This window comes from Rhinatrema bivittatum, chromosome 9 (genome assembly GCF_901001135.1).
Source record: "Rhinatrema bivittatum chromosome 9, aRhiBiv1.1, whole genome shotgun sequence".
Lineage (NCBI taxonomy): Eukaryota > Metazoa > Chordata > Amphibia > Gymnophiona > Rhinatrematidae > Rhinatrema > Rhinatrema bivittatum.
In genome coordinates, this window is record NC_042623.1 from 107580841 (window position 1) to 107600384 (window position 19544).

Sequence of the window (19544 nt, forward strand, 5' to 3'; positions counted from 1 at the left end):
AACACCACTATGGGGCAGTTAAGAAATTGCTGTATTAAAGTACTATGCTCCAAATGACATTTAGAGCCAAAGGGATATCCACAAATGATAAAGTGTAACATCATCGAAATGCAAATGATGTATCAATTTAAAACTTATTTCCCTTAGATTCAATATTTACCTTATGAAGAAACCTGCAATATATCTTTGAATATTTGCAACTGAGACCTCTATATTCAGCACTCTACTCCAGTATTTACTCAAGGAATCCACAGTGGTATACAGGATCTGTTGCTTACAAAGCAAATGCCATTAGGAAATGGAATTCTTCCCTTCTCCCATACTCTGTAGTGCCCTAACATTTATATTCATTCCAGACATCATTCTCAGGCTGTTTTAGGGAATACAAATAATGCCTAACTTGTAAAAAAAAGAAAACAATTGTGAATTAGGTAAGCCATGCTTGAACTGTAGTAAGGAAAAAGACTGGCAGACAAGTTTATCTTCCTGATATAGTTGCCCAATAAACTTAATGCCTGCCTCCTTCCATACCTGAAAAATATGTTTATCTTCCAAGCCAGGAAGAGAGTCTCTGTTCCCAAAAATAAGTATAATCATGGATACGTTCCTCTTAAACCCCAGCCAGTGTCCAAACCAACGCCAGGTTTCCACACCAGCTCCCAATAAAACATGATCTTTAACAATCAGTTTAGCGTCCTGAGTTTGCAATAAGAAAAAGAGATCACAGGAAACCATGCTTTCCACCGTGTCTCTCTCACAATAAACACATTCGCCTGTGTACCACTTATTCATGAAGCTCATGTGACAAGCAGCATTGTAAAGTTTAATATCAGGCCACCACAATCTTTAATGTTAATCAGTTTATCATAGCCCATCTGTGCATGTCTGAATCAAGGAAAGGTCAGCCCTTGCAACATACGTAAGTCTGTATTAAATTTCTGGAAGTCTCATTTTCAGCAGTGCAGAATTCACCATGAAGGACACCGGCATGTCTTTCCAAGTATGCAACTGTGTTTTCATGAAGGAAGTTGCTTCCACTATATTAAAATTCAGCTGTGTAAAGAACTCTATAGAAGTATGCAATGCAACCGTCCTAAAATGGCCACAGAATGCTTGTTGGCTTATGTTATGAAGCCCGTAGAGCACTGGGCTTATCTAATCATAGGTTGCTGCAACACTTAATATGCACCGTCCAGGGCTAAGTCTTGAGTGCAGACACTGTATAAAGTAAAATAACTAGTGCTTGCACTTATCTTAATCCACATGACGAGTAGTGTAAACAATCCTGAAGTGCATCCTCCGACACCACAGTCCGTAAACTGATAGCACACTGCATAAAGCAGATGCTGTTTCTAGTTCAGTGGACTGACCAAACATAACTTTCAAAATTGCACAGACGACTTGTGATTACTTGGAGTTCCCTGAAGAAGGAGTAATAGACTCCGAAACACTGTGGTGTCGGAGGATGCACTTCAGGATTGTTTACACTACTCGTTGTCATGTGGATTAAGATAAGTGCAAGCACTAGTTATTTTCTTTATACAGTGTCTGCACTCAAGACTTAGCCCTGGACGGTGCATATTAAGTGTTGCAGCAACCTATGATTAGATAAGCCCAGTGCTCTACGGGCTTCATAACATAAGCCAAACAACATTCTGTGGCCATTTTATGACAGTTGCATTGCATACTTCTATAGAGTTCTTTACACAGCTGAATCTTCATATTGTGATTTATTTCTATTTTCCAGCTTTGTTCTTGGGTCATTATTAAAATACTATTCCACTATATTAAAGGCGTATAGGAAAGATTTCGAGGAATCCAAATTCCCAAGTATTTCAATTTGTCATCAGCCCATTTAAAAATGGGAAATCGCCTTGACACTTCATTTTTAATTCTGGGTCCAGAGGTAAAGTCTCAGGCTTAAAATAAAATTTTTAACCCTGTGAAGGGCTGAAATTGTAAAAACAAATATTATTTGGTTGGTACATTTGCAAAGAGAAATTTTTAGCGTTAAGGAACCCACCTTAATGCCCTGAGAGGCCTTGGTTGCCCTCGATTTTATTGCCAAGGTTTCTACTGCGAGGATAAATAAAGGAGATGGGGTATTTGTCAGGGATAACATCTATCTCAACTGAAACCATTCGAAAAGGAGCCTTTAATGAACAGTCTTGTGCTAGGGTTCATACAGGATCTTCAGCCAAGCCCAGGGTTTTCCCTGGAAACAGTAAATAATTTAAAGCTCTGCAAGCCTGATCCAATGCTTGCTTGTGCACCTCTGAAACGTATCCTGTTTAACTTCAGCAGACTTGACAGCTGCTGATAAGCATAATATTTCAGCATTTTTCATCTTATTTTGCTTATCTGCATCTGCAAAGCAACATTGCTTACCTTTAACAGCAGGATGTCAGGCCTCACACATGGGCAACATCATCTGATGGAGCCTGGCACGGAAAACTTATGTCAAAGTTTCTAGAATTTTGACTGAGCCTCAATGAGTATGCCCACGACATGCATTATACCATGTACCTACACAGGGTACCTTAGTCTAATAATATAGCAAAAAACAAACCATGACATGGATAGGGAGGTTGGCAAGTCATGTGAGGACTGATATTACCCTGCTGTCCTCTGAAATCACCTGTTACAGGTAAGCAATTCTGCTTTCTACGAAGATAAGCAGGATGGCAGACCTCAAACATGTCTGAATCCCTAGCTACAGGAGGCACCCAACAAAAAAGGGGACAAGAAAACCAGAGCTAACAGGCACAATCAGAATATTTTTGTTGGCAACAGGCATTTTTTTTTAAATGCAAATAATTTAAAGGGGGGCAGCCTGGAACAAAATCAATGGGTCCTAGGTGGGAAAAGAGTTGGATTCTACACCTCACACAAGCTCCGGAGAACAGACTGGCCAAACCTGCTGTTGCATCCCTGTCCAAACAGTAGTAGAATGTGAATGAATGGAGAAAACTCCATGTCACAGCCTTACAGATCTCTATGGGGACTGATCGCAAATGAACCACCGACACTGCCATAGCTCAAACAAACAGAATAAGACTTAACAGGGCCCAGTACATTCAAACCTGCTTGGGAAAAACAGAAGGAGATGCAATCTGCTAGTCAACTGGAGAGCGTTTGTTTGGCAACAGTGATCCCAGCTTGCTCTGATCAAAGGAAACAAAAAGCTAGGTGGACTTCTTATGCGTTTTTGGCTACTTCAGATAGAAGGTCAAAGTTCTCTTTCAGTACAAATTGTGTAGGGCTTGTTTATCTTGGTGAGAATGAAGCCTGGAGAAAAATGTTGGAAGGACAATTGACTGGTTAAGATGGAATTCTGGTTAAGGCAGGAACTTTGGGTGTGTACACAAGACCACCCTATCGTGAAAAATCTTAATTTAAGGTGGACAAGTCACTAATGCCAGAAGCTCAGTGACCTTGTACACTGAAGTAACCGCCACCAAAAATACAAGCTTCCAGGTCAGGTACTTCAGGTCACAGCAGCACAGTGGCTCAAAGGGAGATTTCATCAGCTGGGACAAAACCACGTTAAAGTCTCAAGACACAGCAGGAGGTTTTATAGGAGACTTCAAATGAAGCAGACACCACATGAAATGGACAACTATAGGTAGCACAGAGATGGGCTTACCTTTTATATGGCAATGATATGCACTATCGCATTAAGATGTACCTTGACCAAGTTGGTCTTAAGACTAGCTTCAGATAGATGTAGAAGGTAGTCAAGCAGTTTTTGTGTGGAGTAGGAGAAGGGATCTATGGCCCTGTGCTCATACCATACAGCAAACCTCCTCTTCTTCAGTCCATAGGACTTTCTAGTAGAAGGCTTTCTGGAAGTCAAGAGGACATGAGACATCTTCTGAAAAATCAAGAGGTTGTAGAAACAGCCTCTCAATATCCACGCAGTGAGCAAGAGCACTTGGAGGTTGGGATGGTGTATCCTTCCCTTGATCCAGATTGATGAGAGCTGGGGAAACTCCCAGACTGATTGGTTCCTGAATGGACATCTCCTGCAGGAGTGGAAACCAGATCTGCCTCGACCAAAGGGGGCTATGAGAATCATTGCTCCCCTGTCCTTCCTAAGCTTCAACAAAATCTTTGCAACCAGTATAACTGCAGAATGTGCATAAAGAAGTCCCTGGCCCCAGTGGAGGGAGAAAGCATCCAAGGATAGCTTGCTTTGTGCCTTGTGTGTGGAACAGAATAGAGGGACCTTTCTGTTCCAGATCCATCTCCAGGGTGCCCCAGAGACAGAAAATCCAATTCGTTACCCCTTGTGGTGTCTTAAGGACCAACTCAGTCTGTCCACCAACCTGTTCTCCAGACTGGCCAGATAGATGCCCTGAGAACCATCTCCCCTGAGAGATGGTCCAGGCCCACAACTGGACCTCCTCGTGATACAGGTGGTAGGACCCCACACCTCCTTGCTTGTTGACTTAATATACTGCCACTTGATTTTTCATTTAGATCAGTACAACTTTGTTGAACAGCCAGTCTCAAAGCCCATAGTGTGTACTGATTCACCTGGAGTTCCAGGAAGCTTATCTGATATTGACCAAGATTCCCTGGGTGCAAGATTCCCTGGGTTTATCTGATATTGACCAAGAGCCCTGGGTGTAAAGAACATCTATACGAGTTCCTCAGCCCAGGTTGGATGCTTCTGTGGTTAGGACAATTTGGACTGGAGGAATTTGGAAGGGAACACCCTCAACCAGATTGGAATTGTCCTGACATCAGGACAGGGAGTCCCACAATAAGAAGTGACCTAGATGCAGTTCTGGAGTCTTGGATGGCTTGAATCACTGACATCAAGGTCATTGGGTTCTTCTCATGAACAGACATGCCATGGGAGTAACATGAACTGCTGTGGTCATATGGCCCAACCACCTCAACTTGTGCCAAGCTGACGTCTGTAACTCTCTTGGACTTCTGGTGCAATAGCCACGTGAGTGGTAGCCCATTGCTGTGGGAGGAAGGAAATGGCCTGAGCCGTGTCTGGCAAAGCTCCAATAAATTCCAATTGCAGTGATGGGCTGAGATGAGACTTGGGGTAGTTGATGACGAATCCTAGTAACCCCAACACATGGATGGTTATGCGTATGGACTCCTCGGCTCCTGCCTGAGATGTGGTCTTGACCAGCCAATCATCCAGAAAGGGAAATACGTGCCACCACCACAGCTTTTGTAAAGAAATGCAGGGTGGATGCAAGCCCAAATGGCAGAACATGATACTAGAAGTGCCAGATTCCCCACAACAAATCTGAGATACATCAAGATATTCATCGGTCACAAGGAGTGAGTGTAGGTGTCTTAGATGTAGAGAGCATTGCCAGTCCTCTTTTCACAGAAAAGGAATCAAGGTACCCAGGGAAATCATCTTGAACTTTTCTTTTTTGATGAATTTGTTTCAAGACCCTTAGGTCTAGGATGGGAAGGAATCACCCTGTTTTCTTTGGAATCACGAAGTACTAGGAGTAAAATCCACACTCTCTTTGCCCTGGTGGAATGGGCTCAACCATTTTAGCATTATGAGGGAAGAGAGCTTCATGACCAGCATGTCCTGATGCGCTGTGTGCCCCTAAGACGGGTTCAGAGGGCAATTTGGTGGAACACCCAATAGGTTTAATTTACACCCTTTCCGAACAATGTCAAAGACACACTCGTCTAAGGTTATACTGGGCCGATTCACATAGAACCATAGCCTGCCCCCAACTGGAAGGTCCCCTGGCATAGGTACTGGGAATTTTCCTACACTTTCTGCAGTCCAGTCAAAACCCCATCCCAGGTGTTGGCTGGGATTCTGTCTTTGGCTTAGGCACTCTGCTGTCTGGGATGGTTTTAAGGGGCTTGCTGAGTGCAGGACTGAGGGGGCACAGAATAAAGTCTCCTCGGGCAGAAGAAGTGCTTCCTCTGCCCCAATCTCTGGTACCTCCTAGAGGGAGGATGTCACGTCCAGTGCAGATGTGGAGAGCTTTTGGAGCATCACACAGAGATCATGTATCTATGGCATTGCATCCTTAACACCTTCTCCAAAGAGATTCTCTCCTGTGCATGTCATGTCAGTGCTTCTGGATGAAGATCTGAGGTGGATAGCCAAATGAGTCTGGTGTGCCACTAGCCCAGAGGCAGAGATTCTCGATGCCGCTTCAAAATTATTATAGGTTGACTGGACTCAGTGTTTTCCCACACTACAAACCCTTAGTCACCAGTGACTGGAGGGAATCTTGCTTCTTATGAGGACACTGCTGTCACCTCCTGAAACTCCTTCAGAATGTCCTACATATACTGGCTCATGAAGAGCTGATAGGCTGCTATTCAGGCAATGAGAATAGTGCCCTAAAAAACTTTCCTCCCAAGGGGGTCCATGTCCCTAGGATCCCTCCCTGGGGGCACAGAGAAGTGGGTCCTAGAGTGCTTGGCCCTCTTGAAAGCAGATTTGACCACCATTGACTAATGTGGTAGCAGGCGCTTGTCAAATCCAGGAGCCTTTTGGAGGAGATAAACCACATCCAACTTATTTATGGGAGCCACAGAGAGGGCACTCTCCCATATCCTGAACAGCAACTTCTGAAGGACCTTGAGCACTGGGACTGCCACAGTCTCTCCTTAGAAAGCTTCACGACGACACATATCCAGCATCTTGTGTCTGAAGTCTTCCTCAGTCTGCAAAATAAAAGGGATGGCCTCCATCATCAACTTTATAAACCCTGTGAAGAAAAGGTCATCCAGCAAGAACTTCCTTCTGTCTGGTGGAGGTGCAGGATCAGAGGACCCAAGATACTCTATCATCCAAACCACCATCAAGAGAGTCTCCATACCCCAGGAAAAAATGGATTCTGACCCATTGTGACTCACAGGGGAGGGATACTTAGGCACTCTAACTTCAGCAAAAATTTAGCTGGCTGGTGGAGCCTGGACTCTTGAGGATTCCTGTGCCCTTGGGGTAGCTTCCTCTTCTGAAGAGAGTGGGATCACCATTAAGTTGGCTGGCACAGACTCCGATGCCAGTGTTGGTAAAGTGCTCATGACTGCATGTAAGATGTTGAGCAATGGCTTGAAAATTCACAGTGCCGCCCTCCGTGCCATCAATGCCCCAATACCAAGGCCTTGCAGTGCCTTTTCCACAGCCAGCTGCACACATCTTTCCAATTTCTCTTCAAAGATCACCAATGCCAACACAGACTAGAATGCAGGAAGAGTTGCTACATCCTTTTCCTAAGTGATAGGAGGATTGGTGGCTGACACCAGGACTGTGAAGACCATGGCAAACCCGGGGGGAATTTTAGAGGATGAGCTCTCCTCATCATGGGGTTGCTTCTGAGGTTTCTTGGAAGGTGCTGGACCATACCCATGTGTGAGGATGCATCCTATTTATTCTTTGAGAATAATATGCCTTGTATAACCGCCTTAACAGCCTCCCATAAAAGCACAAAGAAGTCTGCCATGTGGAAATGAATGAAACAATAGGAAAATTAGTTCTTACCTGTTAATTTTCGTTCCTGTAGTACCACGGATCAGTCCAGACTGTGGGTTGAGCCTCCTTTCCAGCAGGTGGAGACAGACCAAAACTGAAAGGATATCCTATATGAGGACAGAGCCTATCCTGTAACCCTTCAGTATAACCAATGTCAAAGCAGAAAACAATAAACCCAGAATAGGATCAAGCAAGTAACCATAAAGCTCAAAGGAGCAACTGTAGAACAATAGAATGAACATGGTATAGCTATACGCTCTTGCATATACTTGGTGTTTAAAACGACCAAGGCTTCCGGTGTAATTGCTCAGTATTCTTGCACAAAAACATGAAGTATTAGAATCTGCAAACCTGCAAGAAACAAGCTTCGAGAGGACAGAAAGAAAGACAGACAGGAAAGGGCATCTGGACTGATCCGTGGTACTACAGGAACGAAAATTAACAGGTAAGAACTAATTTTACTTTCTCTGTATGTACCCGGATCAGTCCAGACTGTGTGATGTACCAAAGCTTCCCTAAACTGGGTGGGACCGAGATAGTCCTGCTCGAAGCAATTGCCGCCCATAAGATCCAACAACCGGAACTTGCACATCTAGACTGTAGTGTCAAGAAAAAGTTGCAAGGACGTCCATGTGGCGGCCCTGCAAATTTCCTGTGGAGAGACGAATTGACTCTCCGCCCAAGAGGTGGCTTGAGAGCGTCGAGAATGAGCCTTGAGGCCCTCGGGGACAGGTCGACCTTGACAAAGATAGGCCAAGGAGATAGCTTCCTTCAACCACCGCGCAATAGTGGTCTTAGAAGCTGGCTTACCCCGATTGGGACCACTCAGAGGATGAAGAGATGGTCTGAGACATGGTTAGTAGTTAGTAACCAGGAGATAGCAAAGCAGGACTCGTTTGAAGTCTAGCCAACGGAGACCACCCCCAGGCGTACCCGAAACCTCCTCTGGGGAGAACGCTGGGAGTTCCACTGACTGGTTGACATGGAAGCTAGAAACGACTTTAGGTAGGAAAGAAGGGACCGTCTTGAGAGAGACCCCGGAATCGGAGAAGCGCAAGAAGGGCTCCCGACAGGACAACACTTGAATTACGGAGATCCGCCGAGTGGAAGAAATAGATACCAGAAAGACAGTCTTTAGCGTAAGGTCCTTTAGCGTTGCGTGACGGAGAGGTTTGAACGGGGCCAGACAGAGGGCCCGAAGGACCAGGTTAAGACTCCACGACGGACAAGTGGCACGAGAAGGGGGCGAAGATGCTTAACGCCCCTCAGAAAACGAATCACGTCCGGATGACATACTAGGGAATGACCTTCCATCCGACCCAGGAAAGAGCCGAGCACCGAAACTTGAACTCGCAGAGAACTGAGGGAGAGGCCCTTGGAGAGACCCTTCTGAAGAAAAGATAAAACAACAGAGACCGGGGCGGAGTGCACTGGGATACCAGATTCTGAACAAACAGACTCAAAAACCTTCCAGATACGCAGGTAGGCCAGGGAAGTCGACTGTTTTCGGGTCCGTAGCAAGGTGGAAATGACCTCCTTCTTATAGCCCTTACGCCTCAGGCGTTGCCGTTCAAAAGCCAGGCTGCTAGACAGAAGCAAATCTGCCTGGTCGAAAAATACAGGCCCCTGCCGAAGCAGGCGAGGGAGATGACAGAGTCGGAGAGGTCTGCCCGTCGCCAGGTTGATGAGATCTGCGAACCACGGCCTCCGCGGCCACTCGGGTGCTACCAGAACCACGGGTCCCCGGTGTAGTTCGATTCTTCTGAGGACTTTTCCCACCAAGGGCCACGGGGGGGGGGGGGGGGGGAACACGTACAGTAGGACATCCGCTGGCCAAGGAAGAGCCAGAGCGTCCATGCCCTCTAGGCAGTGTTCCCTCCAGTGGCCGAAGAATCGACTGACCTTGGAGTTGCGCAGGGTGGCCATGAGGTCTAGGTGGGGAGGACCCCACCTGTCCACTATCAGATCCATGGCCACCTCCGAGAGCTCCCACTCCCCCGGATCGAGAGCTTGACGGCTGAGGAAGTCGGCTTGAATATTCTCCCTGCCCGCGATGTGGGAGGCCGCCAGGCACTGTAGATGCCGTTCTGCCCAAGAGAAGAGATGGCTGGCTTCCAAGGCCACCAGGGGACTGCGGGTGCCTCCTTGGCGATTGATGTAAGCCACTGTGGTAGAGTTCTCAGACAGGACTCTTACCGCTTTGCCGCGGAGCAGGGGGAGAAACTCCTGGAGGGCCAGGCGCACCGCCAGGGTCTCCAACCAATTGATATGCCAACGAGATTGACTCGGCGACCAGGTTCCCTGGGTGGATTGGGAGAGACAAACCGCACCCCAGCCCGACAGACTGGCGTCCGTGGTCACTATCGTTCATTGTGGCACTTGGAGAGGCATCCCCTGGAGGAGATGAGGAAGCGACAGCCACCACTGTAAGTTGTCGACTGTAGAGTCCAAAAACGGAAGGACCATGTGAAACTGTTCCGACACCGGCTGCCAACGGGACAGCAAAGCTTTCTGTAATGGACGCATTTGAGCAAAGGCCCAGGGCACGAGGTTGATAGTGGAAGCCATGGATCCCAGAACCTGCAGGTAGTCCCGAGCCGTCGGAGAGGGTAGCGCAATCAGGTTCTGGATTTGCTTGATCAGCTTGAGGGCGTGTGCATGCGGTAAGAAGACCTTGCCTACTTGGGTGTCGAAGTGGGCTCCCAGGAACTCTAACTCCTGGGAGGGCTGAAGATTGCTCTTGGAGAAGTTCACTATCCACCCGAGAGAAGCAAGGAGAGACAACACGCGATCCACCGCCAGTTGACACAAGGCCGCCGACTTGGCCCGGATGAGCCAGTCGTCCAGGTAGGGATGAACAAGGATTCCCTCCCGGCGAAGAGCCACCGCAACCACCACCATGACCTTGGTGAAGGTGCGAGGCGCGGTTGCGAGACTGAAAGGAAGCACCCGGAACTGGAAGTCCTGGTTGAGAACATGGAAGCATAGGTACTTCTGGTAGTCGCGGTGAATCGAATATGGAAGTATGCCTCTGTGAGGTTGAGTGAAGCGAGAAACTCTCTGGGGCGGACCGCCACGATGACCGCTTGCAGGGTTTTCATGTGGAAATGAGGAATTTTGAGGGCCCAATTGACCCTCTTGAGGTCCAGGATCGGACGATAGGAGCCGTCCTTCTTGGGAACGACTAAGTAAATAGAATACTGGCCGGCGCCACGCTCCCTCTCCGGGACCGGGACCACCGCGCCCAGAGCCAGGAGTCTGGTGAGGGTTTGTTCCACTGCGTCCCTCTTGGACCGCCCGCATGGGGAAAAGAGAAAGAGGTCCGGCAGATCGCGGACAATTTCGAAGGCATACCTGTCTCTGATAATGTTGAGGACCCACTGATCCGACGTGATTTTGACCCATTCCTCGAAAAACAAGGAGAGGCGGCCGCCTAGGGAAGGGAACGAGGAACGAGTCAGCTGAACTTCATTGTGTGGTAGGCTTGGGGGTGCAGCGTGTGGTCTGGCCTTCACGAAAGGGCCGCTGACCACGAAAGGGCTGCGACCAGGACTGAGACCGGGATGAATAACCCCTCGAGGAACCACCCTGCCCGAGTAGAGTAAAATGACGCTGGCCCCGGAAGCGAGGACGAGAGGGCGCGTAGGACCGGGTGGATTTAGGACGGTCCTCTGGGAGCTTACGGACCTTGTTGTCCCCCAAGGAGTCCATAAGTTTCTCAAGGTCCTCACCAAAAAGCAACTTACCTTTGAAAAGGCAACGTGCCTAGCCGGGCTTTGGAGGACTGATCAGCCGACCAATTGCGTAGCCAGATGAGTCTCCGGGCGGACACTGCCGAAGCCATCGCCTTAGCCTGAACACGCACAAAGTTGTAGAATGGGTCGGCACTGTAAGCGATGACAGCTTCCAAGCGCTCAGCCTATTCTGCCTCTGATGGTGGGAGGTCCTGGGAGGAGAGTAGTTGCTGAACCCAACTGAGGCCTGCCTGCAGCATGAGGCTGCTGCAGCAAGACCTCGAAGATGCGTTTCATGTGCGCCTCCAGTTTATGATCCTGTCCGTCCTTAAGTGCCGTTGATCCCTCTACCGGGATCATGGTATGCTTGGTGACTGCCGAGACGGAGGAGTCCACAGAGGGATTTTTTTTTAACAATTCCAGACATTCCTCCGGGAGAGGATAGAGTTTGTCCATGGCCCGTCCCACCCGGAGTGCCGCCTTGGGAGCCTCCCACTCCCTTAAAAGTAACAGCTTGAGCATGGGATGGAAGGGAAAGGCAGAAGCAGGAGCCCTCAGACCCACGAGGACCGGGTTCATACCTTTGGGCAAGGAGGCCATCAGGTTATCCGCAGGGGGCCCCTCCAACCCCAGTTCCTGGAGGACAAATGGGATGAGGGGCTCCAACTCCTGCTTGCGGAATAAAAGAAGGACTCTGGGGTTGTCCCCCTCCTGGGGAAGGGTGCCCTCTGGCTCCTCGATGGCATCAGGGTCCGGAAGCACTGGATCCACCGGGGGGGGGGGGGGGGGGGGGGGGGCGGTGGACGGGGATACCCCTGGGACCACCCGCACCTGAACCGGCCCCTGGGGCTCCGTAGCCGGTCCAGCAGTCAACAGCGCGCGGAGCCGCTGAAAAATCCAAAATGGCCACCGTTCCCGGGCTTTGCCGACCCGGGAACAGCCTGGCCATGCCGAGGGGACTCGATCCGCGGGCTAAATTTTCTTGCCCTGCCAAGGAGGGACCTTCCCCACCCGGCAGGCAAGCAGAGCAGAGGCCCTCTTGCGAAAATCGCGAACAGGGCTGCCCACAAGAAAGGCAGGCTGCCTGCCGCGGCATAGAAGAGCCGCTCTGAGGAAAAAAAAAGTCTGAAAAAAAAGTTTGATTGACAGCCTGAAGGCCCGGAGTGAAGCAGGGGGGAAACCTGACTCCCAAGGACTCCATAGACCAGAAAAATTAAAACATATTGGTCTACTGCTGCAGGTAAGTTAAAAGTAGGGGAATACTTTTAACTTAATTCAAAATTTTAAAAATGGAAATTATCTTTTTTTTTTTTTTTTTAAACTGAGCGCAGCAGTTGGGTTCTAAAAACCCTCTTGGCAGCTGGGGGGAGACGAGACCTGGACTACCAGACTCGGTCCCCACACTTGGAAGCATACACGGACTCAGGCTATGCAGCGCACAAGGGGCAAAGCCCCCCTGAGTCCAGCAAGAGCCAGGAGACGGAGCCGTCTCCTGAAGAAAAATCAAAGGACAAAAAGCCTGACTAACTTTATTAGAGAGGGACAATATCCCTAAAGAAGTACTTGCTTGATCCCAAGAAATGAAGAAAGAAGGCTGACTAGCCTAGATCACAGAGCAGCAAAAAGGCTAGCACCAGCCCTGAATCATATCCATCCACATATACACAAACCAAGCACAAAGACATCTCCCTCCCTCCGCTCCTCAAGGGAGGATAAACACCACTCACACTGAGGTTTGCCCAAGTAATCTCCTCACAAAATCATAACTGTTAGAACTGCACTAGAAGGGTAAACAAGGTATATTAAGCTCAAATAATAAAAACACATGAGTAAAGAGGCTGTAAATATAAATCAGGAGAGAATATCCTCAGAAGTAAGCTGCACGATATATTATGACCTTGCCTCTCGCCACTGCTATACATAACAGTACTTGATTCGCAACGAGAAATGATGAGGTAGTACTCGCAAGTCTGCAATCGTAAACTAGTTTCTTCTTGGTCCATAGCAAATCATGCCACCACTCCGTATGGCGCTATTACAAACAATTTATGGTGCAAATAGTAACAAAGCTCCTCACTCACACTGATATTACCAGTTCAAGGTCCAATGAACAGCCTAACACAAATGCCAACAGTAATCACAGAAAAAAGTTATGATGTGGCAGGAATTTGCTGAAGCAACAAAAGAACAGTCAAGTAGCACTTTAGGAGAAAATAGCGCAAAACATACTTGTGTGCAGTGTATAGCCAACAGTCTATTCTTCCACGGCATCATTCAGAGAGGCCAGAAATTCTCTCGCCTCAGTGGAATTAAATTTCACAACTCCATTTCATTATATCCTGAGCTTAGTGGAATAGACCAATGCAAATTAACAGGCGAATTGATAAATAAATTTTAAATGCATACAAATCTTTAAAACATACAAAAAAAAATTGTATGCATTTAAAATTTATTTATCAATTCGCCATTTGAAAAGTTCATTGTTAAAGTGCATCTATTTTTGTAATGACTCACTCCCTACAATAAGAACATAAGAACATAAGAAAATGCCATACTGGGTCAGACCAAGGGTCCATCAAGCCCAGCATCCTGTTTCCAACAGTGGCCAATCCAGGCCATAAGAACCTGGCAAGTACCCAAAAACTAAGTCTATTCCATGTAACCATTGCTAATGGCAGTGGCTATTCTCTAAGTGAACTTAATAGCAGGTAATGGACTTCTCCTCCAAGAACTTATCCAATCCTTTTTTAAACACAGCTATACTAACTGCACGAACCACATTCTCTGGCAACAAATTCCAGAGTTTACTTGTGCGTTGAGTAAAAAAGAACTTTCTCCGATTAGTTTTAAATGAGCCCCATGCTAACTTCATGGAGTGTCCCCTAGTCTTTCTACTATCCGAAAGAGTAAATAACCGATTCACATCTACCCGTTCTAGAACTCTCATGATTTTAAACACCTCTATCATATCCCCCCTCAGCCGTCTCTTCTCCAAGCTGAAAAGTCCTAACCTCTTTAGTCTTTCCTCATAGGGGAGTTGTTCCATTCTCCTTATCATTTTGGTAGCCCTTCTCTGTACCTTCTCCATCGCAATTATATCTTTTTTGAGATGCGGCGACCAGAATTGTACACAGTATTCAAGGTGCGGTCTCACCATGGAGCGATACAGAGGCATTATGACATTTTCCGTTTTATTCATCATTCCTTTTCTAATAATTCCCAACATTCTGTTTGCTTTTTTGACTGCCGCAGCACACTGAACCGACGATTTCAATGTGTTATCCACTATGACACCTAGATCTCTTTCTTGGGTTGTAGCACCTAATATGGAACCCAACATCGTGTAACAAACTTTATTCAAATTCTTATAATGAATAACTCCTCTTAAATTATGATACATTGCCATATTATATAATATAGCTAAGTATCATAATTGAAGGGAGCCAGCAAGACAATTAAAGGACTGGGGATGTACAATGCACAAACAGCACATAGAATGGTGGTTGGGATATAGTCAAGGGGGTGGTTGGGATATAGTCAAGGGGTTGGTTGGGATATAGTCAAGGGTAACTAAGAGAAGGGGACTGGGAGGTCTTGGACGCTCCTGGATGGGATCCAGGAGAGAGTAAGGACACTTGGCCCTATGGGTCCAAGCGGAGGGCAGGGGTATGTGAGGCAATGCCCCTAGTGTTCTCCTATGTACCTGTGCGGGGACCGGGCTAGATGCCTGGTCCACCTTAAATGCCTTAAGGAGAGTATGCTCTATGGGCAGGATCCTGCGGGGCAGCTGGGGATCAGAGGGCGTCACCAGAGACAGGGGAATAAGACTTGGCATCCAGGTGGTTATAACAGACCAGGCCCAGGTCTCCGGGAGGAAGGCAGCTCCTGTGCATAATAACACTGTCCAAACACTGAGCTGAGATGAAGCAACACACTGTAAGCAAAGAGTGAACACTGTCTGAGGAGAAGAAAGTCTACAGTTGTGTATGCGTGAAGTTACAATAAAGAGATACTGTTTTAAGAACGGCTGGAGTCAGTGTAGTGTGTCCCAAGGCCTGTGGGAATCACTGCTCGTTCCCACACATACATACAGTGTCTTCAAGAACTTCTGTTTGATTACTGGACTGAAGTGTAAGCCTGTGTGGACATACACTCACCAACTGCAAATTTTTTTTTAAACTTAAGCCCCAGTTCCAAGGCAGTCATATACAGTAACAGATTTTATGGGCTTCTTCTGAAGTTTGTATTTACCTGGAACGCTATAGCTTGGCTGAGGCTATCCAGGGCTGGATCTTCTCCTTCATCTTCACTTTCATCCTCTTCTTCACTAGAAAATATCAGTAATTAACAGGCATGTACTGCGGTCCGCAAACACACACACACTACAAATGAATAGTTGACTGCCAACAATTTTCACTACAAAAACAAGTTAAAGCAGGGGGCTGGCACCATGGATCAGGATACAACGCTGAATGCTGCAGTGCAGGAGACTTGTGTTCAAGTCTTTGTCTGAGGGGGCCAGGAAAGTTTGAATGCTGGAGGTAACACACAATCCCAAGAAAGGGGGAGGGAGGGAAAGAGAGAGAGAGAGAGGCTGCTGCAGCAACCCCTGCCTTCAGGACCGGTAAGGGTACTGGAGTTATTTGGGTATGCTGTTTTGCAGGGGGAAGGAGAGGCAGATATAAAGAGAGAAAAAGAGAGATTATAAAAAGGCAAAGTACAGATAGGCAATGCTGCCTTGACAGAAATCATAAAATCCCCATTTAAAAAGAAAGTTGTACCAACTGTCAACTGTGTAATATTTTGGAAATACACAGAAGTAATATCCATGATACCATGCATCAATTAAAAGTTGTAATGTAAGCCCATTATTTCTTAAACTTCATGCTGTTCCCTGAAATTGCCCCAAATCTCTGGGAGTAGCCACACATGCAACGTGAATATAAAATTACCTTTCATTTGTGACACCATAGTCATCATGTACCAATTATTAGGACCAATTAGGACTTTTGCAAACATGGCTGCTCACAGAGGTTCAAAGGAATGCTATTAAGAGTTGGTGAAAGAATTTTCAGTTTAAACATCTGTATTGGTTTTACAAACAAAAACATTCAGACATTTTCAGTAAGGTAATTCAACTTAACTTCTCCATACATTTTAAACGCTAGGAACAAAATTAGTTTTATTTTATTTTAAAGCTAATACGTTCCCCATCCCTTTTCAGCTGAAATCAACCATGAGGGAATGTATCATTCACAGACTGTCTAAAACAATTTTTGATTTTGACTGAGGTTTATTGCATTATATCAAGCATAGGTGAGACTTAAATCTTAGTTTATAGTTGAAAAGATCAGAATAGTAAAGTGTTTTATGACATTGCTTCTTGCTCTGTGAGATAAAGAGCATATATAGTTTTCACATACTTTTAGAAGTTTTACTTTCCTTACTTAGTTTGAATCTATGGCAGTGACATTAAATTATGTAATTCTCTTCCATTGTGCGAGAGTCTGAGCATCTTTTCTTATTGCCAACATACTAAAATATTTATTTTTGTAATTAAAATTGCCTTCCTCAGAAATATTTTTTAACACCGACAGATTCTCAAAAAGTGCTAAAGTGTGATAGTGAATGGCCAAAAATTGGTCTCCATTCTTAAACTTGGGCAAGCATTCAGACGAGCAGAAAGAACGAGTAAGAACTTATCAGCACACGTGGTAAAAGAAGCAACTGAATTTGCAAAATAAGAACAATCTCTTTAACTGGTCCAGCAAATAAGGAAAAACAATTGGCTAAAAGCACAAATACAGCAGGACATACAAAGAGCTACTTCAACACGTAGATCAAAACGTCACCTTAAGCATCCATGTGTCAGGTTAACTTCAATTTAAAAATGAGAGTGATAACTGCAGTACAGGGCAGTGGACTACAAACAAGGTGATTCATAGCCAGAACAGAAAAAATGGGCAAAAAACCTACCACAGACAAATGTAGATTCTGTAAAATAGAACTAGAAATGGTTACATATCTTGTCGCAGGATGTGACATGCTGACATTAAAAGGTCTGTATACTGAAAGGCACAACAAGGTGGCACGGCTCCACATTACAGCGTTGCTGGAACAGACACACAACTCGAACAAAATTGAAGAGGACAAAGAAGTTGTGATCACCTGGGACATTCCATTTGGACAGATAAAGAGCTCAACGCAAGAAAATCTGATATTGTAACTGGAGAAAAACAAGAAAGTCATTGCTAACAGAAGTCTCAATACTAAGCAACTATTCTGTACAATGTATGAATAAAAAAAGACCCTCAAGTACCAAAAGAAGCAAACAGAGACCAAGAAAACATGGCAAAATACAGAAACAGCACCTACTAAGTGCCATGGCCTATGTAAAAAAACTTCAGCATACCTTGAAATGTTGTCTATACATTACAATTACTAATACAGATCCAAAGAACCTAGAAATACGGGATCCAAAAAGAACCCCCCCCCCCCCCCCCAGTGTGTGAATCTAAACTTGTGAATCAAAAATTAATTTTGGTAGTAAGGGGGATAAGGGGCAGCCTTGACAAGTACCCCTTTGCAGCTCAAAGACCTCGCTGATGCAATGATCCTCAGAAAATAATCCTCAAGCCCCATGACCTTGAGTGAGGTTAATATGAAAGACCAATCTATTTGGTCAAATGCTTTTTTTAGCATCAGAACTCAGTAGAAGGAGTGCAGCTGCTATCTACTACTCTCCACAGAAGCAATAATTCAATGAAGATTAGAGCAGAATATCTCCCCTATACAAACCCAATTTGGTCTGGTTCCACTAGTGATGGTAATATTTGCGCAAGCCGATCAGCCATCAGCTCTGCTAGTAACTTTGCATCAAAGCTCAATAGGGAAATGGGTCAATGAGAGCTCAGAAGGGTAGGGGGTCCTGCCCAGGCTTTCGCAATACCATAATAATAGCTGCATTTGGGAACAAGGTACATTGTCCTTCAGCTATTTTGAAAATATTCCCCCCTGTGGTAGCAGTAGCTTATTAGACATTTTATAAAATTCAGGCAAGTAAACCATCTGGCCCTGGGGCCTGGAGTAGATTGGCTTGCTGAATTCCTTATTGAAGTTAACAGTTTGTTTAGCATACGGAAACTTGGGTTGACCTACTGAGTCTAAATACATTTGCGTCTCATACACGCTAACAGGGGCAGCTGTGTATAAGGTGCTCTAAAAGATCTAAAAAAAAAAAAAAAAAAAAAGTTGCAGATGTCTGAGTTTACCAAGCCCCCAGTATTTTCATATAACGCAGCCATATATTTGTGCCCCATCCAATTTTTGTCAAATTAGCCAACATACTCTCTAGTTTGCTACCAAAATGGAAAAATTTTACTTTTATAATATAGCAAATTTTTCTTCACCTGTTGATGCAAGAGAACTGAGGGCTATTTGGACCGCTATAAATTATTTATTTGCAGAGTAAGGTCTCAGTTCATACAACCACTTAGTAGCTAGCAACTGTTTCTCTAAATTTAGTATCTCATTCGCCACTGCCCTTTTTTTTTTTTTTTTACCACTGTGTATGCAGTAATATCACTCCGTAAAACCTTTTTAGCCGTTTCCCCAGAAAAGGATGGGGGGAAGTTCTATGCTCTTTATTAAATTCACAAAATTCTTCCCATCTTTAAGAAATCCTTAAATTCCTGATCGTTATTTATACAAGTTCTTAGGGAATCTCCATAGAATCAGAGCTCCAGAAGGCACGTGATTGACAAATTCCAGAGGACCTATCTCAGCTTTCGCTATTCTGGAAAATTCCATCCTACTTAACAGCAAGTAATCTATACAAGAGAAAGAATTGTGCACCCACAAGAGATGCATATACTCCCTCTCAAGGGTGTGAAGGGCCTGTCACCCATCTACCAAATTCAAGTTTTTGCATAAATATGGAATGCCCATGGAGGGGCTCATAGTTAAGGAAGAACTCTGAGATGACCGGATACAAAACACAATTAAAGTCCTCTCCCATAATTAAGTTGGTCAAAAGTTGAACAAGCTTGGGAAAGAAACTATGATCATAAATATTGGGAGCATATGCATTGTATTGCATCAAAGACTGGCCATAAAATAACCCCACCACCCATCTGCCTTCTGGGTCCTCAACCTCTGTAGAAACCTGGAATAGAACATTCTTTCCAATTAAAATGGCTACGCCATCTTTTCAAAGATTTGATTATTTTTTCCCAAACTTCCCCCAACCAATGTCTCTGTGTCTTTGATGATTATTCCTATCTAAATGAGTTTCCTGTAATAAGGCAATCTGAACTTTGTGT

At 45.5% G+C, this 19544-nt stretch overlaps 1 protein-coding gene across 4 annotated transcripts in view; it reads right to left on the reverse strand.

Annotated features, from left to right (window-relative positions):
- Window positions 1-19544, reverse strand: part of ZCRB1 (zinc finger CCHC-type and RNA binding motif containing 1) — a 72357-nt gene that overhangs the window by 11466 nt on the left and 41347 nt on the right. For all 4 annotated transcript variants that reach the window (XM_029616790.1, XM_029616791.1, XM_029616789.1 and 1 more), the window contains one exon: window positions 15475-15550. In XM_029616790.1, coding sequence (XP_029472650.1) covers window positions 15475-15550 — 76 coding nt within the window. The remainder of the gene's footprint in view (window positions 1-15474; window positions 15551-19544) is intronic.